Source organism: Hypomesus transpacificus, chromosome 19 (genome assembly GCF_021917145.1).
Source record: "Hypomesus transpacificus isolate Combined female chromosome 19, fHypTra1, whole genome shotgun sequence".
Taxonomy (NCBI): Eukaryota; Metazoa; Chordata; class Actinopteri; order Osmeriformes; family Osmeridae; genus Hypomesus; species Hypomesus transpacificus.
In genome coordinates, this window is record NC_061078.1 from 6,622,883 (window position 1) to 6,645,996 (window position 23,114).

General features: G+C 47.0%; 2 protein-coding genes across 5 annotated transcripts in view; both read left to right on the forward strand.

The window, feature by feature from the left end:
• The window catches only part of furina (furin (paired basic amino acid cleaving enzyme) a), a 59,982-nt gene extending 50,944 nt beyond the window's left edge, over positions 1 to 9,038 (forward strand). For all 3 annotated transcript variants that reach the window (XM_047041555.1, XM_047041556.1, XM_047041553.1), the window contains exons 10-16: positions 906 to 1,006; positions 1,357 to 1,460; positions 1,894 to 2,011; positions 2,787 to 2,966; positions 3,101 to 3,225; positions 3,851 to 3,979; positions 5,072 to 9,038. In XM_047041555.1, the coding sequence (XP_046897511.1) occupies positions 906 to 1,006; positions 1,357 to 1,460; positions 1,894 to 2,011; positions 2,787 to 2,966; positions 3,101 to 3,225; positions 3,851 to 3,979; positions 5,072 to 5,691 (1,377 nt within the window). In that variant the 3' untranslated portion in view covers positions 5,692 to 9,038. The remainder of the gene's footprint in view (positions 1 to 905; positions 1,007 to 1,356; positions 1,461 to 1,893; positions 2,012 to 2,786; positions 2,967 to 3,100; positions 3,226 to 3,850; positions 3,980 to 5,071) is intronic.
• A 339-nt stretch (positions 9,039 to 9,377) lies between these two features.
• fes (FES proto-oncogene, tyrosine kinase) lies at positions 9,378 to 22,455 on the forward strand. Of its 2 annotated transcripts, none has more exons than XM_047041557.1 (19): positions 9,378 to 9,605; positions 10,278 to 10,524; positions 10,652 to 10,825; positions 11,082 to 11,178; positions 11,517 to 11,700; positions 12,046 to 12,183; positions 12,380 to 12,499; positions 12,691 to 12,813; positions 13,552 to 13,738; positions 14,411 to 14,491; positions 17,610 to 17,819; positions 18,069 to 18,191; positions 18,771 to 18,824; positions 18,999 to 19,117; positions 19,333 to 19,427; positions 19,547 to 19,670; positions 20,118 to 20,278; positions 21,031 to 21,153; positions 21,416 to 22,455. In XM_047041557.1, exons 2-19 carry the CDS (start codon positions 10,300 to 10,302, stop codon positions 21,556 to 21,558), a joined length of 2,481 nt encoding a protein of 826 aa, XP_046897513.1. In that variant the 5' UTR covers positions 9,378 to 9,605; positions 10,278 to 10,299; the 3' UTR covers positions 21,559 to 22,455. The 2 variants fall into 2 exon arrangements, with proteins under 2 accessions (XP_046897513.1, XP_046897514.1); XM_047041558.1 differs by having other exon boundaries at positions 12,046 to 12,156.
• The last annotated feature ends 659 nt before the right edge of the window (positions 22,456 to 23,114 follow it).

The following is a 23,114-nucleotide window of genomic DNA, read 5'->3' on the forward strand; positions in this document are numbered from 1 at the left end:
TCTCTCTTCTCTCTCTCTCTCTCTCTCTCTCTCTCTCTCTCTCTCTCTCTCTCTCTCTCTCTCTCTCTCTCTCTCTCTCTCTCTCTCTCTCTCTCTCTCTCTCTCTCCTCTACTCTTGCTTTTCTATCTCGTACAGCTATTTGAATTAAGTAATGTGAACTGCTGAAATCCCATCTCCTTTTCCACAGACCTGTCAAACGCATGCATGCACACACACACTCACACACACACACTCACACACACACACACGGCAGATCTCCTCCCTTTTCACAGTGTTGCCCTGCTGGACAGCTGGCCCACTGACATGGCATCTCACTGACATTTATCAGTCCCACTCAGCTAATGGTTCTGTCCCTCATATGGGCAGGAACGTGACAGAGGGCAGGGGGGGCGTGGAAACAGAGAGAGAGGAGGAAGGGAGGGCAATGAGAAGGAGAGTCAGAGGAAAACGAGGTAAGACGTGATGGGGGGGGGGGGGGGTAGAGAGTGAGAAAGGGGAGAGAGTGAAGCGCAGGGGAATGGAGAGGGAGAGTGAATTTTCCGGTGTCTGCAGGAGATAATAATAGTGTATTCATGAGTCTGTCTGACTGTGTTGCGGGTGGATCCGTCTGTTCTGTTCTAAGGAGGTCCTAGAGCCATGCAGCACACTAGGACCCCCCTGCACTAGGCCCCAGGCACGGCCACATCATTTATTTAATGGAACCAACCGTCACATCATTCATCCTACTGATTGATTCATCAAACAGTGATTTGTCTGACCATATGAAACAGAGGGGGTCTGTGTAGGAACATGTTGGAGGAGCACCTTTCTCCAATAGAGCCATGCATGCACGCACACACTCAACCACACACACACACAGACACTGGACCTGTCTCACCATGGCTTTCCTTCTTCTTCCTGTCAGGTGACCACCGACCTCAAACAGAAATGCACCGAATCTCACACGGGCACGTCTGCGTCCGCCCCATTGGCTGCCGGGATCATCGCCCTGGCGCTTGAAGCCAAGTGAGTGACCTCTGACTTGTCAGCATTCGTTTCTGTCTTCCTATTGGTCGGTCTGCCTCCGGGTTATGTTTCTGGTGTCTTAGTGAGACTGCAGTTTCCCAGCAGGCTATCCAGCTTCAGCTTGTTACTGTAGTACACTGCATTTCATCTCCATGAGAGTGTGTGTGTATGTGTGTCTTTTGGCTCTCTTTTGGCTCACATTCCTGCTGCGTTCTTGACAGCCTCTTGACAACAATTGCCGTGTTTGCTATTGCTTGTAGGTTTGTTGTTTTCAGACGTTAAGGGGTATCTAGGGAACACATGATATGAAGTGCACTAACGTAGGTTGTGATTGTTTGTTGACGTTGCAGTCCCCAACTGTCCTGGAGAGACATGCAGCACCTTGTGGTGAGGACTTCTAAACCCGCCCACCTCCTCACCAACGACTGGAGGACCAATGGGGTCGGCCGCCAAGGTACAGCGAGGTCTCCTTTTGGCTTAGCCCAACTTCTCCCCTTACCAGGCTTTGTGATTTTTCAGATCAACATGGAGACTAATAGAAATTGTGTTAACATCCGTTGATTAAAACGGTTTCAATCTGGCTGTTCTAGAGGCCAGGCCTCTGGGTGTGGAGGGGTTCTGATCAGCCAGCAGCTGGAGACATGCTCTAATCTAATACTCAACCTCTTATTGAGTTGGGACTGGAACCCTGATGACGTTGCCTTCATCAGTCTGATATCGATCTCTCGCTCTCTCTCTGTCTCTCTTTCTCCCACCCCCTTCCATTCTCTTGCTTTCTCTCTTCTTTCTCTCGCTCTCTCTCGTTCGCTCGCTCTCTCTCTCTCGCTCTCTCTCCCTCCCACCCCCCTCCCTTCTCTTGCTCTCTCTCCATTTCCTCTCCCTCCCAGTGAGTCATTCTTATGGGTATGGTCTGCTTGACGCCGGTGCCATGGTAAGCATGGCTAAGACCTGGACCAGCATGGGACCCCAGAGGAAGTGTGTCCTGACCATGGTGGCAGAGCCAAGGTTAGAGCACGCACACACACACACACACACACACTCTCTTGCTCATGCATGCACACACTCCCTCTCTCACTCGTTCTCTTTCACACACACTCAATCATGACTGAGTGCTGTCCCTGTGACATTGAAGCTGCAGCCAGTCTTACCTGTTGGCTCAATCTGCAGCTTGGCAGAGGTTGAGAATAGGTAGGCTTTGGGTGGGTGTGTCTTTCTCCCAGAGCCCTGAGTGCTGTAGTGGTGTGATGGAGTGTGGGAGGAGCTAGAGTGTGACTGTCACGACCTGATTCCATTATTCCATCCTCAACATGCTGCTTTAGGGCCCTACAAGACGCTATGCAGGCGTGTGTGTGTGCATGTTTGTGTGTGTTGAGGGGTGCGGGGGATGATCTGAGCCCATAGGAGAATGTAGGGAGAAGAAATCGCACTCTCATTAGACTTCATCTCTCTCTCTCTCTCTCTCTCTCTTTCTTCCCCTTCCTTTTCTGTCTGTTTATGGTACTTGCCAATGTGTCTTAAACCCTGCCAGGGCAGAAGCCTGTCCTGGGTTGTTGGGGCTAAGCTACTAAGATGATTGGACATAGTATAGAATCTGCTACCCTGGTCCTGCCTATCCCAGTTGCTAATTCTGCTCAAGGCCTCAAACCCTGTGACACAAGTCTCTCTCTGACACACACGCTCACGAACACCCACTCTCACACTTCCACACACAAGGACCTGCCAACAGAAAAGTAAGCCACTTATTTTTGTCGAAACCAATTTGTGTGTGTGTAAATGACAGGAACATTGGCAGCAACCTGGTGATAACAAAGACTGTGGACGCCTGTCTGGGAACAGCCAGTCATGTGACCGCCCTGGAGCATGTCCAGGCTCAGTTGACACTGTCATACAACCGCAGAGGCAACCTGGCCATCCACCTCACCAGTCCTCTGGGGACACGCTCCACTCTGCTGGCGCCCAGGTATGCACACACACACACACCACACCACACGTCACTCACACCCTCAACCATTCTCTGCATCCTCTCATTTTCTCTCCTTTTTTCCCCCCACATCTTCCCAAACCTCCCATCTTCCATTCTCTGTATTCTCCCAGACCTCGCGACTACTCGTCAGAAGGCTTCAACGACTGGGCCTTCATGAGCACCCACTCCTGGGATGAGGCCCCTGGGGGCCAGTGGACCCTGGAGATAGAGAATGTGGCGGGGGCCAGTGACTATGGTAGGGTCAGTCTCACACACTAGTCCGACCATATTTGGAAGTTTAACGTTTGTTCTTGTTACAGATGTGCTGAATGGCATCACACACACACATATACACACACATAGACATACGGACACACATCGTCCTACAGTAAATTAGTGTGAATTGGAGTAGGGAGGAACCATTCTGTCTCTGGCTCACCCGCAATTACCCAGACAGGGCCCACCCAGGTCAACCTGCCCTATATCTCCCTCTCTCTACTTCTAACCCTCTGTCTTTTTCTCACCAGTGATTTGTGAAAGTGGGCCCCAATGTCTAACTAAAGACAAGTTGATCTAATGTTCTCATAAAAGAACTCTGTTTTGGTGTAGATTTATGCTTACTTCTATGAATCTTTTTCTGTCAGGCAGTCCAGGAAATCCCAGAATATATGGCTGGATGGGTAGAGGCTGCAATTACAGCTGCTAGCCTGAGAAGAGCCAAGCCTCGCTGGGTAGACTGTGGCCTCGGGAGGGCTTCTGGGTGCATGTGAACTCAACCGTGTTCTCTCCTCCCTCCCCCTCTCTATCTCATTCTCTCTCTCTCTCCTTCTCCCCATCTCTCGCTTGCTTTTGCTACTGCTTTCTGTCTCTTTCTCTCTCAGGCACCTTGACCCAGTTCACCCTGGTTCTGTACGGCACCGGCTCCGATTCCCCCAGCTCGTCAGAGAAGGAGTGGTCCCGGGCAGTGAACAACAGCTGTAAGACGTTCGACCTGCAGCAGATCTGTGTCGGTAAGACCCTCCTCGCCCGTCAAAGCCTTTTACCATGCAGTTACCATGGACACCGGCTGAAAATATTTTCAATTGGCAATCACTTCTATGACAACTGTATACAGTAAACACACACACACAACGACCTCGTACTGACGGATTACAGCAGATTTCAGTCTGGGTTATTGAGTTTGGTCTGTCAGGCTTTTACTGATTGACCTGGGTGCTGTAGACCATACGATAGTATTGCACCAGGTGAGACAGGGACAGTCTGCCCCCTTCAGGCACCAAGGAGACACTACATGCACACAGGCCAAGGTGACTCTGTAGGGAGTGCTAATATGTGATACTGAGGCAACCAGCCTGAAAGCCTGAAATGTTTTATATTGAAGTAGGGTCTTGTTTATGCTTCATCTGATTCATAAACACTGGCCTCCCCTCTCCCCTTTCCTCCTTTTCCTCCAATCTCTTTAACAAGGAGAGAATGACACCTTATTAAAAGGACCTTTAATCAGAGACCTGGAGCTGCGGGCTGGAGGAAATGTCTCTGCTGTGTGTGTGTGTGTGTGTGTGTGCACATGCACGTGCGCACACATGTAAGTGAAATAGGGGGACAGAGACCAAATTAGATTGTGATATATAGAGGGAGACGAGAGAGAGAGAGAGCGAGAAAGAGGGAGCCAAAGCTCGAGGGAGGGGGAGAGGGAGGAATCACAGGGAAATAGTCCAAGAGAGGTGTTGGAAAGACATCCAGACCCCAGACACTCACATGGCTGAGCTGAACTGGCATTGTCCCAGTTTTACCTCAGATTAAGACTGCTGGGCCTGTTAGAGTGCCAAGTACAGCTGAGGGGCCCAGAAATGTCTCATATCCTCAGCGATAATATGTAGGATTTAAATAGGAGCTTTGTCTGCCTTAGCACACAACCTTCACAGCTAATCAACACGTCCAAACCCCACCAACTGCTCTGGCACGAACCCGACTCTGCGCAGCCTTGACATGGGAGGGGAGCTCCGGAGCAGATCATCACGATGTTACCCGTTTACGACTGACGTTTACTGAAATCCTCCCTGATTTACGATGACCTGGTCTCTCTGTCCCTGTGTTCCCAGAATGCAGTGCTGGCTACTACCTCTTCCGGCAGGGCTGTGTGAAGGAGTGTCCAGCCGGCTTCACGGGGGGGTCCCAGCCCGTCAACTTCACCCTGGGGAACTATGCCGAGCCGGCGTCCGTTCCCGCCTGCCTGCCCTGCCAGGCCCCCTGCGTCACCTGCCGCGCCCCCAACCCCATGGCCTGCCTCTCCTGTCCCCCGCACAGCCACCTGGACCCCGTCACCGCCACCTGCATCCACCTCAACCAGATTGAGCGGGATTCCCCGGGGAGCTTCCTGGTCGGGGCAGGCAGCGTCGGTGGCCCCACCCCGGCCCAGCCCGCCTCCAGCCTGCCCGTCACCATCGCCGTGCTGAGCTGCATGGCCATCATGACCACCTTCGTGTGCGTCTTTGTGCTGCTGCAGATGCGCTCGGGGGCCACGGTCAAGCTGCCGTCCCTGGAGGCCGGGGCGGCGGGCCTGAGGGAGGGCCTGGGTCTGGGAGGGGCCGGCAGGGTGGTGGCGTATCGCGGGATCCCCTCAATGTGGGGGGAGGACGGGATGAACACGGACTCTGAGAACGAAGAGTTTGACGGCCACAATGAGAGGACTGCCTTCATCAAAACGCAAAGTGCTCTTTAACGTCCCCCCCTCCCTGTCTTCCATCCCCACCCCCCTCGCCCCCATTTCCCCCCACTCCTCCTCCCTGTCCCCCCCCTGTCCCCCCTTCTCTCTATCGCCCACACCTGTCCACACATGACAGGTTTAATCACGGTCTTCTGTGGTCCCATCCCTCCCCTCTGGTTCCCTCGCTCCTCGGCTCCCTGGTACCAGTCTTCCTTGGCCTGCAGGTGACCTGCTGGCAGCCTGCTGTGTGTCGCCAGGGTCTGGGACAGCCTGAGCGCACTCCCTTCACACTCGACTGCTTTTCTATTAAACTGGCAGTGTGCCCTCTCTCGCCCCCTATCATTTAGAGACACAGAGTGTGTCTGACAGAGAGTGTGTCTGAGCCTCCATAGGCTCTCAGGGCATCCCTGTGTCACAATAAACAAACCATCATTGTTTACTCCCTCTGTCTCTCTCTCCCTCTCTCTCTTCCTATCTTTTTTTCTATGTCAGTCCCAGTGCAGTAGCCGAATGAGATTGTCAAATGAGACATGACTCTTACGTTTGTATGCTTGGGGGTGTGTGTATATATACATGGTAAATAGGTGTGTTGTAAACACACAGTTGAGTTCTAAATCATGCCTGTATCATCTTTGCTCACAAACTCAGTTGGTGCATTCTACTCTCCTAGGCACCGCCCCTCCTCCTCCATCCCCCCAACTTTTCCTCATCCCATCAGGGGCTAGCGAAATCTGGGTTTAAGTGATTCATTCAGTTATATAAGGTTTTGTCAGTTGTTAGGGCTTGCCACCATATCCCCCATATAGTTTAGAGCACAACACTGTCACCAGAGCTGTGCCTAGCATCAACCCCAGATTCCTTTTGGATCTGCAATAAACCCCATTTCCAATCACAATTCTCATTGACTTCCTCTGCAGGCTTCTAATTGGCTGTCACATGAAGCTGAAAAGAGGGGCTTTAAAGAGTGTGTGCGTGTGTGGAGGGCGTGCAGGGCTCAGTGTAACACAAGTGACTTATTATTGAGACAAGGGGTTTTCAGTGTGAAAGTCTGTGGAGTGAGAGAGGGGGCTGTGATGGAGAGGGCTTTCACACGCCGCAGAGCTGACAGAATCACAAAGCCCAGCTGGGAACACCAGATCCCCCCCTCTAACCCTGGGCTCTGTCAGAGGCCTCCTTCAACATGGTTGGATGAAGAGTGTGTTCAGTCAGTAGAACAGTGGCAGTAATGATCCCTGATCCAGTAGTGTAGATGGATGTGGGGTGTTTGGGACTGAAGGCCTGTCTGGGAGATGGAGTTTGTGAGTACCCTAATCCCCATCCACTCTAGAAGCTCTGAGGATCATGCAGCACATCCACTCTAGAAGCTCTGAGGATCATGCAGCACATCCACTCTAGAAGCTCTGAGGATCATGCAGCACATCCACTCTAGAAGCTCTGAGGATCATGCAGCACATCCACTCTAGAAGCTCTGAGGATCATGCAGCACATCCACTCTACAAGCTCTGAGGATCATGCAGCACATCCACTCTAGAAGCTCTGAGGATCATGCAGCACATCCACTCTAGAAGCTCTGAGGATCATGCAGCACATCCACTCTAGAAGCTCTGAGGATCATACAGCACATCCACTCTAGAAGCTCTGTAGTGTAACATTCCTCTTCAAATGCTTTTCACCAGTCTTGCATTTAGAGAGGGGATCATATCTCCCTCCCAACCTGCTTCTGATCAGACAAAGATATTAGTAGTCTAATACACCCCATATCAAATACTGTATACCACTATCGCCCAAACCAGAGTTTTCTTCTATTCATATCTTTTTAGGTGAAACACTTTTTAAAGGAATTTTTTAGGAGTTGATTTTTTTAGGACTCCAACCATGTGTCTTGTTTCTACAATCTGCCCCTCTTAAACAATGTATATCCCTTCAGACTCCTATCTCTAAGTCTCGTCCTGTTTGGTAGAGATGATGGCGGACAATGATATTTTGCATTTTCTGTGCATAAGTGGGGTTCCCGCTGATTGGAGTTGTCATGGCGATGACGTGCATGAGCTTGAGGCAGCTGTCCGTTCTGTCCTCAACCACAGCGAGGTTCCAGAGCAGCAGAACATCCTCGGCGTGCTCGTCAGCCAGGTCACCATGAGTGGATACGTAGATCCCAATAAAGAAACTTCTTGTAAGAATTTCCACCTACAAGTTCCACTTTGTTTTAAGGCTTTCAGTTACGTTATCTCTGTGCGTGCGTGCGTGCGTGCGTGCGTGTGTGTGTGTGTGTGTGTGTGTGTGTGCGCGCGTGCTACTGCATGTCCATAGGAATGGAAGAGTCTCTTGGGAACTTGCACCCTCTAGAGCATAAACTAAATACTACACCATCGGATTGCTGCCCACGTCCTCACCAAACCTGTCTCAACACTAACTGAAACCTGAATCTATAGAGTGGGTAGAAAACAATGTACATTAAGGTCTATCAATGCTGGAACATGCTGTACATGTGTAACTTGGTGTGTATGTTAGGGTTGAGGGGGTGATGGAGAATAGGGGAAGGAAATTAGTTCCTGTGTTTCATTTAACAGGTCTTTATAAACTGTCTGGATTGATGAGCCACAGTGTTAAAATGAAATTATTCATGCTTTGATTTTTTATTTTTCTCCATTGATTTCTTCCAATCAGTGAAGTAATTTTGTTCTGTTTACGTTGTCGTTTTTTCCTGCCTTGGAGAACAGTGACCATCATCTTCGTACTGTTCTCAGTGGGGAGAGTGGAGGCACTAAAATGAGCAGTAATAATCTGTACACTTCAACATACAGACACACACATACAGAAACACACACCCTCACACACAGAAACACATGGAAGCTACAAACATAGAAACCCACAGCAGTTATCAATTGTGGAGGGAGGTTGAGAATGTATCCTACCCACACACTTAAGGGCTGAATCGGATTGTGTGCGTATGAATGTGTGATAGAGGAAACACACTTCAGGGGGTCTGGCAGGGCAGCTCCATGAAGCTCTGCTCACCTCCCTCTATGAGGTCACCAGCAGTGACGGAGAACTGTACCTTACACCCATGAGGACTAATGTAACAGAACGACTATCTTAGACTGGACATTTAACCCTAAAATAAGGCCTATTTTTGTACTATATATATATATATATATGGTGCAGTGTAATTTTCATGTAGACTGGACATTTAACCCTAAAATAAGGCCTATTTTTGTACTATATATATATATATATGGTGCAGTGTAATTTTCATGTAATTTAAAGTTTTCTTTTGTTTTTGCTCTTTTTTTCTTTTTATTTAATTGATGTCAATATGCGGATTATAGATTCTACGAAAATAAAGATCTATGCAAACTTCAGAACGTGTCTTTGGTTTTGAATGAAGATGAATTTAAATGGGAAGTGATCTCTCAACAAATGCTAGTAACCGAAACAAAGCAACTTGTGTGCTGCCTGTTCAACACATGGGTATTGTGCACGTTGTAACACACCGGTGTGCAGCAAAGTGAATTATTTTGATTTTAATAAACGTAGCAACTGCCATAGTTTTATTGGATAGGCCTTGTTAGTAATGGCCTATTAACAAATGTTTACAATTAAATAAGCCTGTTTGCTAATTATTACGTTACGCATGCGACGTGTCAATTTGCTTTAATACCTACTATAATTAACCCTGCTGCTGACGTAATCGCTATGTACATTACCGTAGGCTAGTGGCGACCCGTCCGAGGATCGGTGTTCTCGCTTCTCTGCAATGCAGAAGCAAGGTCGTTTCCTGGTTTTAAGATTGATGTTGGTTGTTGAAACGACCTGCGGTTTAGGTCAATGCATTTTAGACAAGCCAGCATCGTTATAATAAATGTGTAAGTGTCAAGCTAAAACGTCAGATAAGAGAGAAGCGGACCGTTTGGTAGAGAATACGCAAGGTAAGTCATTTGTCTGAACGATGTAAACATCCGTTTGTGAAACTTTCATGAATCGCTTGGTTGAAAGAATCTTTTTGAATGAAACTGAAGTTCCCGGCTGAATTAACTCAAGTAAGCCTATGTATGGTACAGTACAACATAATGTATAACCTTTATGAATATGTTGGAGGAGGTGGTGACAAGAAAACCAACTCAAAATTGTATTGCAGATCAAATGTTTTATTTTATTTTTTATAGATACTCCATACATTCACCTACACTCTCTATTTAATGAAAGTGTCATAAGCTTTAATACTTTGTCAAACTTTTTTATAGAATGGAATTTGGTTTAGGCAGTGACACAAATCTGATCGCCGAAAACAGTTTTAGAGCTCTACAGTTCTCTAATTCTAACAGGAAGTAAAAATATTCACTTTCTCCATTTAAATAAAACCGAGAGGAAGTGAAACACATTTTGTGTACACACTTTTAGATATGTCTTGTAGTGTTCTGGCCATAATTGAACTAAAGTACAAAGCCATCTGTTTACCTCAGCCAACAAACCTAACACCTGAAGCCATCATTGTGCATTTGAGCAAAGCCCTTTTTTCACCCCATCATGTTTCGTGTATCAAGACACCATCATGAAATATTACCATTGTCAATTTGAATGGTGTGTGTGTGTTTTCATAGCTGTGTGGGTTATCACATCGAGATGGGTTTTGGGGAGGACCTGTGGTGCCCACAGGCACACGCCTCCCTCATGAGGTTGCAGGACTCGGAGCTGCGTCTCATGGAGGTCATGAAGAAGTGGATAAGCCAGCGGGCCAAGAGCGAGCGGGAGTTCTCGGCCCAGCTGCACCAGATGGCGTCTCTGGTGGAGAGGCTGGACGGGCCCCAGCCGGGCGGGGGGCTCGACTACATCAGCCAGCTCAACAAGGTTAGCTCACTGGCTGCTTACTAACTGCTAACTGTCTGTTCACTGGCTGAGCGCATCTAGGGTTGGGACGTTAATGGTTGTTACATTGATAGTAGGTAGTGAGTCTCTCCCTTCCCACCCTCCCCAGTCGTGGGGTGTGCTGGTGTCTCAGACAGAGGGTCTAAGCCGAGTGATGCGTCGGCGGTCGGAGGACTTGTTGACCGGGCCCGTCAGCAAGCTGACCCTGCTCATCAGAGACAAGCAGCAGCTCAGGAAGACCTACGGAGAGCAGTGGAGCCATCTCAACCTGGAGCTAAGCAGGGTCTGTCTCTCTCTCTCTCTCTCTCCTTCTTTCTCTCTCTCTCTCTCTCTCTCTCTCTCTCCCTCTTTCTCTCCCTCCCTCCCCCCCCTCTCTCTCGCTATCTCTCTCTCTCTCTCTCACACACACACAACTACAAAAACCACCACACTCACAGACACTGGGTTCTGTGTATGTGTTGTGAGTGTGTTTGTTTTCTTCTGAAGTGAGGTGGTGGTGTTAACGGCCATTGTGTGTGTGTTTGTGTGGGGGGGTGCAGGTGACCCAGACAGAGCTGGAGCGACTGAAAGCTAGCTACAGGCAGGCTGGGAGGGAAGCTGCTCAGGCCAAAAGGAAACACCAGGAGGCCAGTAAAGGTGCCCACTATCACATACACCACACACCTCACACACACACACACACACACACACACATAACCACTCTCATTCTCACTCTGACTGTCCCACACTGGGAAGTGGAACATCACCTCTCTGCTTAGCTTCACTTTAGAGAAACATTACTTCCTATTCCAGAACAACACAGAAATGGGTCCACTAAATTCAATCAGTTAAAATCAGTCCACTTCTATGTATTCATCCTCCACGCTTTGTAATGTGTGCTTTTTGGGTTTCTTCTTGGTGTGTGTGTCCCTGATGTTTTATTTGTGTGTGTGTCTCCACTGTGTGTGTGTGTTTTTGTGTATCCTATCGACTAGATAAAGACCGTGAGAAGGCTCGGGAGCGCTACGTCAAGGCTACCCTGCGTCTCCACCAGGTCCATAATGAGTATGTGCTGTCTGTAAGAGCTGCCCAGGTGTTTCATCAACACCACTACAGCCAGGCACAGCCAGCCCTGCTCAGCGCACTGCAAAACCTGCAACAGGAGATGGTGCTCGTTCTGTGAGTGTGTTTGTGTGTGGCTGTGTGTACAGGAGAAAGAGTAGGAGAGAGAGAGACAGATAGAGAGAGAGACAGAGAGAACAGAAGAAAGTGAACGAATGCAAGAGACAGGAAGAGATATGATAAAAATGAAAGACATTCCAAAGAGAAAGAGACTTAAAGAGAGAGTGCACGTGAGGGCATGAATGTTAAAGACTGTAGTTTGCGTAATCATATAAAACACTGTGTTCCTCTTACAGTGCTGGTGTGGTCACTTCCTCCCAGCTGTACTGGAAGTTTGCTGGTGTAACAATGTTAAGTCCAACAAAATTCCCACAACCAACTTTCTTCTGACTTCTGACCCAGGAAGGAGATCCTGCAGGAGTACTTTGACATGTCCAGCCTGCTCCACCAGGAGGTGTTGTCCATCCATAGGGAGATGTCCACAGCCCTGAAAGCTATTGAGCCTGAGAAGGAGTATGAGAGCTTCATTCAGCAAAATAGGTCACTAGTTACCACCAACCATCCTGCTACCCACTGTCTACCATCCTGCTGGTCAACACTGGAGTACAGATATGTTGCATGTGTGTTACTTTGTGCCTATACATGCATGCATTTATGTTTACGTGTGTGTGTGTGTGTGTGTGTGTGTGTGTGTGTGTGTGTGTGTGTGTGTGTGTGTGTGTGTGCGTGCGTGTAGGTCTGTTGGGGAGCTTCCAGTGTGTGTGGAGTTTGACTGTGCCCTGCTGGAGGACACAGACTGGCTGACTGCTGGAGAGCTGGAGATGAATGAGCTCACTGTAGAGGGGATCCAGCACAAGTCTGTCCAAACACACACGTACACTTAAACCTACGCAGTGACATGTCTACACACACCACACACACACACCACACACACCATACACACTACATGTCCATAACTCAGACTGACTGATAGTGGTATTTGGCTTTTATACTATGGGACTTTAACATTATTTAACCTCTTCTCTCAACCCTCCCTCCCTCCCTCAGGTTGACTGCGGTGGAGGAGGAGCTGCTGTCCCTGGCTGGTTCTGTGGGCTGCCAGCAGGCCTATGTGAACCAGCTGGAGCTGGAGCTGGAGGCTGATGAGGAGGACATCAGAAAGGGACAGAGGTGACCAAACAACACACCAACACAACAACGCAACAACACGGCATCACAACACATTACAACAATATAACAATGCAGCATACCATCACAACCATATAACAACGCAGCCTCACAACACAACAACACAGCATGTGTGTATATACAACAATATAACAGCACAACATACCATCACAACACAATAACACAGAATCACAACAATACAACACAACACCACACAACAACACAATACATACTGTACACAACAATACCATACTCCCCAACACAGATACAACTAAACTCAGGGGTGGTGGGGGGGGGGGGGGTGCCAGATGGAGCAGGGCTTCTCAGTGTTGACGTGGGAACTGCAGAATACTGAGTTTGATGAAACACTCAGGGCATCAATACTGACTTGGCAGGGAGTGGCTACCTGTGCTGGTTCAGACTCTTTTACACCTGTGGTTCACTATCGTTTAGTGTTGTGGGGCAGCGTTCAACTGAGGGAGCCCCTCCTCATGATTTTGTAGGATGTTGTGTAAGAATAACTCATCTGTCAATAAGAATGTCACACTTAATGAGTTGAAATTGAGGTAATATTGTACATTAATTAGGAAAGAACAGGAACACATTTCCTAATGTGCTTCTCAATGTCTCACTTCCAGACTGTTCTTTGTGAATGGCGAGTCAGTTCTTTGAAAACTAACTAGGGGATTGTAACATCCATTAAATACAACATTAGCCGTCTCTTTGTGTCTTTGGCTTCAGGGTGTACCAGTTCAGTAAGAGACACGCACTGGAGGAGAGTCGCCAGCAGGTGGCAGTGTCCCTGGGAACGCGAGCCAGACTGGAGGCCCAGAGGATAATGCTGAAGGGGAAGCTGGAGTGGCTGGGAGCCCGAGACGCCCCCCCTGTTCCTGGCTTGGAGGAGGACAGGGCCTCCCTCTCCCCCAGTGTAAGAATCTCCCTCTTTAGCTCTTCTTGTCCTGTTTGTCATGTTTCCTCTCCATCGCTATTTGTCATTATATCTACTTCTCCATTTCACTTTGGGATTGTGACCCTGTGTTGTGTTGACTGATACTCTCTGTCTCTTATGATGTTTCATAATCCCACAGTAGTGTTGTCAGCTGCATGTGTGGTAGGACAGGTGTTCTGTCACATCCAGGGTCATGTGACAGAACAAGACTCACTGGTTAGTCAGTGTTCTTAATCTCGGAGATAGCCCGTACCTGGCGCTTCACACTGACACGCGTCTCCGTGGTTACCTGGTTTTGCGTGCTGTTCCAAAGGAATTTCTGAGTATCGTTTAATCAGTTGTTCTTGTGACACGAGGCCCTGCCCAGTGTGGCGGTAGTAGGATGTAGAAACCCTCACCTGACCTGCCAGGTGACTGAACTGTGAAACGTGATCTCCTTCTCTGTGGGCTGACTTTCACGCTCCTGCAGTGCCTCGTGACAGACAGGCATCCCAGAGAAAGTGCAGAAATGATTCTGCTTTTAAATGAATAAAATGTAAACTATGCCAAGCACAAATTGCAAAAACCTTGGAAGTACCTGCATTGAACATGTTTGTGGTGGATGTGTTTGAGAGGTGAAGAGTGTAAACGTGGTGGTGCTGTGTGTTCCAGGAGAAGGATGGACTCAAGGTTCCCATCAGCATGGATGGGATCATAAACCACCTCAGTAACATGTTCAAACCCAAATACACGGTCAGTCCTGCCACACACACACGATAGCACACACCTCACACACACCTCACACACACCTCACACCCCACACCACACGCACACACTGACAGTGGAGACACATACACTTCAACATACTGACAATGCACCGTTCCCCCGCCACAGCAGACTCTTGGACGTGTGTTCTCTGAGGGTTCTGAGGCTCAGCGCTGGTACCACACAGTGGTAGGAAGAACTCGTGGGCTAGAAAATTAGTAGAACATTCTGGTAGAGTGTAATTAGATGTCTTAGGCATTTACTCCTACATAAGTATATAGCACCTTGTGGTAGAACATCTAGACTTGGTGTTGGCTTGCCAGCTCCATCAGCAATTCCACCACAGGGATGCAGAGAGACTCATTTACTGTCGCTCAGGCTCTTGTATCCAAAGTTAACTTCATAAACTAGCATGTCTAATCATCTGATCTGAGTAAGGTTATGAATGCCACTTCACCTCCCAGGCATTTGACAGTGAAGAGGCGTCATGTTGTCTGGGCCAGTGAAGGGTGCTGTGCGATGGCTGTCACGAGTGTGGTCCCCTTAGAGACTGCACCCTACAGCACAGTGGCTTTCATGTCCATAGATCTGTCCTCCTGATAGTGTGTCTGTAGTTGTGCTAGAGTGGTACATTAGTTATTTAACTCCGTATGGTCATTGTGTTACTCTTACCCCAGAGCTAGTGTGGTTCTAATTGCTACATTGTCAGGTCTTACTCTTATCAGCACAGTGAATGGAGTCTGTTGGCCCTCATCAATGGTGTTTTCCTTCCTGATAGGTGAATCTGATCTTGTGATAGAGGAACACATGTCAAAGTTTCACCGCTTGACTGAATAGAACAGCGCCGTACTTCACTTTATAGTTAACGCAAAGATGACATTAACACCCCTACTAGGTGTTAGGAGAAGGACTCGAATGCATTGAAAGCAATGCACTGTCCAAAAAAAACACAAAAGGGGGAATCCAAAAACAGGTAGGCGAAAATAGAAAACAAAGAACATGCAACAGCCACAACAAGGAACAGAGAGAGAAAGACGAGGCAGAAGGACACAGAACTACCGCAGCAGAGTGTGGGAAACAGACTCAGCTGGGATGCACATGGAACCTGGAGATGTAGAAGCAGAAGCACACAGACAATTTAGCCAGAAGAACTGACACATACAAAACCATGAACCTTTGGATCAAATAGTTCGACCTGTGATTGTGTGTGTGTGTTAAACAACACCCACTGCCCTCCAAGTGACCTGTTACACAATACCTCACCACCCCCTCAAACCTGTAATACCTAACAGTCTGGTATGTGTGTGTATGTACGTGTATCCATGCATGTTAGTGTGCTTCACTAAAGTATGTACAGTGCCCTCCAAAAGTATTGGAACAGTGAGGCGAATTCCTTTATTTTTGCTGTAGACTGAAAACATTTGGGCTTGACATCAAATAATGAACGTGAGACCAGAGATCAACGTTTCAGCTTTTATTTCCAGGTATTTACATCAGGATCTGATGCACAACTAAGAAAATATCACATTTTGTTTGAATCCACCCATTTGTCATGTGAGCAAAAGTATTGGAACAGATATACTTAAAACATATTTAAGTGAATAAGACTTAATATTTAGTTGCAAATCCTTTGCTTTCAATAACTGCAGCAAGTCTGTGACCCATTGACGTCACCAAACTTTTGCATTCTTCCTTTTTGATGCTTTCCCAGGCTTTCACTGCAGCCTCTTTCAGTTGTTGTTTGTTTTGTGGGGTTCCTCCCTTCAGTCTCCTCTTAAGCAGGTAAAATGCATGCTCTATAGGGTTTAAGTCTGGAGATTGACTTGGCCAGTCTAATACCTTCCATTTCTTGCCCCTGATAAACTCCTTTGTTGTTTTGGCAGTGTGTTTTGGGTCGTTATCTTACTGCATGATGAAGGCTCTGCCAATCAGTTTGGTTGCATCTTTCCTTAAATTGGCAGACAAAATGTTTCTGTAGACTTCCGAGTTCATTTTGCTGCTGCCATCATGTGTTACATCCTCAATGAAGATTAATGAGCCCGTCCTAGAAGAAGCCATGCAAGCCCAAGCCATGACATTACCTCCACCGTGTTTCACAGATGAGCTTGTGTGTTTGGGATCATGAGCAGTTCCTTTCTTTCTCCAAACTTTAGCCTTTCCATCACTTTGGTAAAAGTTAATCTTTGTCTCATCAGTCCATAAAACTTTGTCCCAGAATTTTTGAGGTTCATCTCTGTACTTTTTGGCAAATTCCAGCCTGGCCTTCCTATTCTTCTTGCTAATGAGTGGTTTGCATCTTCTGGTGTAGCCCTTGTACTTTTGTTCATGAAGTCTTCTGCGAACAGTAGATAGTGATACCTTCACTCCTGCCATCTGGAGGTTGTTGCTGATCTCACTAACAGTTGTTTTAGGGTCTTTCTTTACAGCTCTCACAATGTTTCTGTCATCAACTGCTGATGTTTTCCTTGGTCTACCTGTTCGACGTCTGTTACTTAGTACACCAGTAGTTTTCTTCTTCTTCAGGACATTCCAAATGGTTGTACTGGCTATGGCCAATGTTTCTGCAATGGCTCTGATTGATTTTCCATCTTCTCTAAGACTCACAATTGCTTGTTTTTCACCCAAAAACAGCGCTCCGGTTTTCATGTTGTTTTCACCTCTGAATACAGTCTGCATAGACAAAACCTATCTTACCCAATCTGAACCTGAGTGTAGACATTCAGTGGTATTTATTGATTGAATAATGTATGTAATAGGACACACCTGGGCAACAAAACACACCTGTCAGTCATATGTTCCAATACTTTTGCTCACGTGACAAATGGGTGGGTTCGAACAAAAAGGTGATATTTTCTAATTTGTGCATCAGATCCTGATGTAAATACCTGGAAATAAAAGCTGAAACGTTGATCTCTGGTTTCACATTCATTGTTTGATGTCAAGCCCAAATGTTTTCAGTCTACAGCAAAAATAAAGGAATTGGCCTCACTGTTCCAATACTTTTGGAGGGCACTGTATGTACGTGTGTGCATGCGTGCGTCAGTGAAGTAGCATACGTTTTATAGTTTTTGATTTCCTAACACTACTTTGCGCGTGTGCTGCTCAGGTGCCGCCCGCGGTCGTGGCGGTGCCGGAGGTGGAGCGGCCTCTGTGCCAGCAGGCCTGGTACCACGGCGCCGTCCCCAGGCTGGAGGTGCAGCAGCTGCTGCACAGCGACGGGGACTTCCTGGTCCGCCAGAGCCAGGGCAAGCAGGAGTACGTCCTCTCAGTCCACTGGCAGGGATCCTGCAGACACTTCCTCATCCAGAAGTCTGAAGTGAGTGAGTGAGTGAGTGAGTGAGTGTGTGTGTGAGGGAGAGGGAGGGAGGGAGAGGATGAGGGAGAGAGAGGGAGAGAGGGAGAGAGAAGGTTGGTGGGGTTGTGTTTGTGTCTGGGTGAGGTGGGGGGGAGGGGGGTTGTGTGTATGTGGGTGGGCGGTTCTATAACTATACAGGACATTAAGTATCAGTGGGTGATCACTAATTACAAAACTGAGATTTATATTTGTGCGTGTGTGTCTGCGTAGAATATATACCGTCTGGATGGAGAGGGTTTTCTGAATGTCCCTCTGCTGATGCACCATCTGGTGTCCTCCAATCAACCAATCACCAAGAGGAGTGACATCATCCTGAGGAGACCTATCCTAAAGGTAACACACACACACTCACTCATAAGCACATGCACACTTTCAAGGATGTGTAGTTATGTAGTCTTGACGGGTGTGTGAGTGTGCGTCTGCCAGGCCAGCTGCCTGTGTGTTCTGTGCTCACTTAGGATCTATTTGATTTTAATGAGATCCCAAGTTGCTCACACTCTCAATCTCACTTCCTAACACTCTGGAAAACCACACAAATGCCCACACTACTCTGTCTTGTCTCAAATGTCCTCTAGGGTGGCATATACCATTATGCTGTCAAATTACTACAAAACTCCCCATATCCCTCTCTCTCTTCCCCCTTTCACTTTCTTTATCTCTCTCTCTCTCACACACACACATACCTCTATGTGGCAGGTTGTAGCAAGTGGCTTGAAGGACCATGCAGTGTGAGATCACACATGCAGCCCTTGTCTGACTGGCCACCATCACACTCATTGTCTCAGGTCAAAGAGAGTGACTAGTCTGTCTGTTGCTTTAATGACATCTCCTCTTGCTCTCTTTGTCTCTCTCTCCCACTCTTTTCTCTTCACCTTCTGCCCTCTGCCTCCCATCCCACTCTCCTATCTGTAGGACAAGTGGGTTCTGGAACACGATGATGTCATCTTGGGTCAAAGTATTGGCCGGGTGGGTTTAACTCTTTGCTAGCTGGAAGGCAGCAATATAATACCTAGAGTACACATACACATCAACCAAGTAAACCATGTTGCATTCAAATAGTAGTGTGTGTGTCCTGGGTCGTATGCTAAAGTAATCAAGCTTGTTTTTCAAGCATGATGTTCTGGTGTTGTGTGTTGCCAGGGTAACTTTGGAGAAGTGTACAGTGGCCGTCTACGTTGTGATAACACCCCTGTGGCTGTGAAAGCCTGCAGGGAGAACCTAGCCCCAGAACACAAGAATAAGTTCCTAATGGAGGCTCGGTTAGTCACACACACTGACACACACATACAACCACACACATGCATGCATGCATACACTGAAATGTTAACTGTCATGTTGTTCAACTGTCAACAGGAAACACTGATAGGATTTTTGTACAGGTCAGGATGCGGTTCTCCCTTTTTCATCTCACTTGTTTCCTCTCCCTCTTTCCCTCTCTCCCTCTCTCCCTCCATCCTTTCCCTCTGACCTCCAGGATCCTGAAGCAGTATGATCATCCCAACATCGTGAAGCTAATTGGTGTGTGCACACAGGAGCAGCCCATCTACATCATCATGGAGCTGGTCCAGGGTCAGTGTCAGCTCTGGAAACCACAGACACAGCAGTAGCCGGTCGCTGCACCCTCTACATCCCTCATTAACCTTGTTTCTGTGTCTGTTTCACGTGTGTGTGTGTGTGTTTGTTTCCAGGGGGAGACTTTCTGTCCTTCTTGCGCAGTGAAGGTCAAAATCTGAAGTCGAAAATGCTGGTTAAGATGGCGGAGAATGTGGCCGCGGGCATGGAGTACCTGGAGAGCAAAAAGTGCATCCATCGGTGAGAGAGAGCTGAATGAATTAATCAATAAATCAATTAATTAGTCTGTCCATCAGTGAATTAATCCTTGAACAAATGAATGAATAAATGAATAAGTTACGTTTCACATCCTAAACGACCTAGAACTCCATAGTTGTTTTAAAATGTTTTGCTTTCATTTTTTCTTCCAGTGAGATGAATGCTTCCTCTGAGCATGCATACATTACAGCCAGGCAAAGCTGCCAGAGTTACACATTATAGATGAAGCAGCCTTATTTTTTCAAAGGGGCTCATCATTTAATAATGTTCCTCCTCCCCACAAATTAATTTGAAACTCTAACTGCAATTTGTGTTCCTCTCTCATTCCCTGTTTGTGTACCTGTCTCTGCAACATTCGCCCTCTCTGCTCCTCCTCACGTCTTCACTCACTACACCTGCTCCTATCTATCTCTCTCTCTCTATCCACAGTGACCTGGCGGCGAGGAACTGTCTTGTGGGCGAGAATAGCCTGGTGAAGATCAGTGACTTTGGGATGTCGAGGGAGGAGGAGGACGGGGTGTACGCCTCCTCCACTGGGGGTCTCAGGCAGATCCCTATCAAGTGGACGGCCCCTGAGGCCCTCAACTTTGGTAGGTGCTGTTTGTCAGCGAGACTCTGCACCACACACGGCTGTCGCCTCCTCCTCCTTCCTGTCTCTCACTCCCTGTCTTTCTCTCAGTCTCTATCTTGTGGTTCATGCTTTCCTCCATTACCTCTTTGCTCTCTCTCTCTATCTCTCTCTATCTCCTCCCTTTTTTACACCCTCCATTCCTCTCCGTTTTCCTCCACTCATCCATCCCCTTAACATTGTTTCGTCCTTCCTACATTCATGCCCTCTCCCATGCTCATCAATATATATATATGTCTCCACTCACCTTAAGCTACAGCTAACTCAGGGACTGTACCCCACAGTGCAATGTACCCACTCAGAGCTGGAACTCAATAGTTCCACTGCCGAGTGATCAGCCATCAGCCAGCTGTAGGAGTGTGTTTGTGTGTGTGTGTTTGTGTGTGTGTGTGTGGCAGGCAGGCAGGCAGACAGCTTTCCGTGGCTGTACTGTGGGACTGTATGAGCAGATCTAACCCTTACTCACAGAGCTATCTGATGGGTTGTGATGCAACACAAAGGAATGCAGCCCAAATATATGTCAAAACAACTGAGAGTAGCCACTGTACTAAGAGCAGACATGCCAAACATCCACAGAAAGGTCTGTCTCTGTAGCTTTGGGATGTGGGGGATATTGACATGAGCTTTTATAAAGGCTTAATGGTTTTTCAAGGATCATGGTCATGGTCATGAATGATTATATATGCCAATGCTGCCCCCTGGCTGTGCTTCCAGGGCGCTACACCTCGGAGAGTGATGTGTGGAGTTTCGGGGTTCTCCTGTGGGAGACCTTCTCTAGAGGAATGGTTCCCTACACCAGCATGACCAACCAGCAGACCAGGGATGAACTGGAGAAAGGTGTGTGTGTTTGGCAGTGTGTGGGTTTCTGTGTGTGAGTTCCCCTGCCCAGTGATCAGCTGTGTGTGTGTATGCGTGTATGTATGTATACATGTATGTATGTATGTATGTATGTGGAGTGGGGGTTGTATTTGATATATAATAACTACGGCTGGAGACAACTATTCAATTTGATTTACATTCTGTGAAATTGTTACCTTTTGACTATTACTACTATTATTATTTTACTTGTTAATTTGTTTTATTTTACTTTGTTTCTTAGGATACCAGATGCCCATACCTCATGGTTGCCCACCTGACATATACAGCTTGATGAAGGAGTGTTGGCAGTACACACCTCAAACACGCCCGTCCTTCAGCCAACTCAGGTCCCAGCTCAACACCTTGTGCAACACTGTGACCTAGCCTAAGCCATCATTCATGTATTTGACTATTTTTTACATACATTTGTAGAATCAATGCACAGCACCCCCATCCTCAGATCCGCTTTTACAAACTAGATCATACATTCAAAAGTACCATCAGTCAGTTGTAGGGCTGTATGGGTAGAGACCCGATTGATGCAGCCCCTTTGTCACTGGTCACAGACTCTCATATGGGACCGTCGTTGATTTGCACAAAAGGGACTGTAATGTTAAAATGACAATCACACTTCAATGACACACTTTACACCTCTTGAATGTTGGTCTCAACAGTTGAACAGGAAGGTGAACCGAGGAAGACTGAAATTATCATTGAAAGTTGTGTTCATGAAAATAGAGTTCTAAACAGCTTTTAATGTCATGTTTGATCTTATTTTATGTATTACATTCTATAAATACTTTTAATTTTGTAACATGTACATTTACAGGGTTTAAAGATTTTGTACATGCAGTAGTCAAACGTGTGTTTACATATTCCCTTGGCTTGCAAAGGCATCACACTGGGTCTACTGCAGCCTTGAGTAATGATGAGTGATGGTCCAATTTGAATTTTTATGTGTTAGACAACATTTCTTTCATATGACCAGTGTCACCAGTGTCCCCAGTTCTAATATGCAGGTTCGGGTGTATATATGGAGAAGATTGACCAATCACTTTGAGTTCTTGTTTACTATACAAGCTCCGGTGCGCTAGTCACCTGGTTTCATTATGAATACCTTTTGATTACCTACGATTGCTCTGAAGGTATGTTTTGTATTTTATTATGTTATAGTATGATATTATATTATTGTGTTTTTTTGTATTTTGGGACCTAAGGTGCTCAACACATGTTGTGAAATGTTACAACAATATTAAATATAATTAAATGTTTATACCAAAATGAGTTTGTTTTTTGCATATTACCATTATATTATTATATTATATTACATTATATTAGAAAGATTAACAAACTAGCTATCACCAACAAATCACCAGAAGTTTGTGGAAAGTGCTGGTTTGCCCTCTGCAGCTCTGGCACACCTTTAGATTGAGTGAGCTTCACTTATTGTAAAACAGAACCCTTCATTACTGTCTGGAATATCAGCTCAACCGCGCCCACAGACATATCATTCTCAGACAGCAGCCATGTTGCGGCTGAGAGAATTAACAGAGGGTGGCAAAAGATGTTCACAGTGGAAGGAAAATCAACTGTCTCAGTGCATAAGCCTCACTGCCTTTTTCCAACAGCTTGTAAAGTACAATATGTTCTCAGTCAATACACTCTGAATATCGAAACCCACACCCTGTCAACATGCCAACATCCAGTTCCCATACAGAACACAGCCAGCTCCTACAGGCGTTGCTGCAGCAGAATAGGGTTCCTCGGGTTTCTATGTGGAGAGTCATTGGCAGGATCCTCTCCTGTTACATAATGTTATCTCTAAATCACTTTAGACTGTCTATCAACTGTCTCTTTTCATTTGCCAAAATATCCACTGATCTGGATCCAATCTGACACTGTGAGTAAGCCAGTCTACCTGGGGAGTATTGACTTCAGGC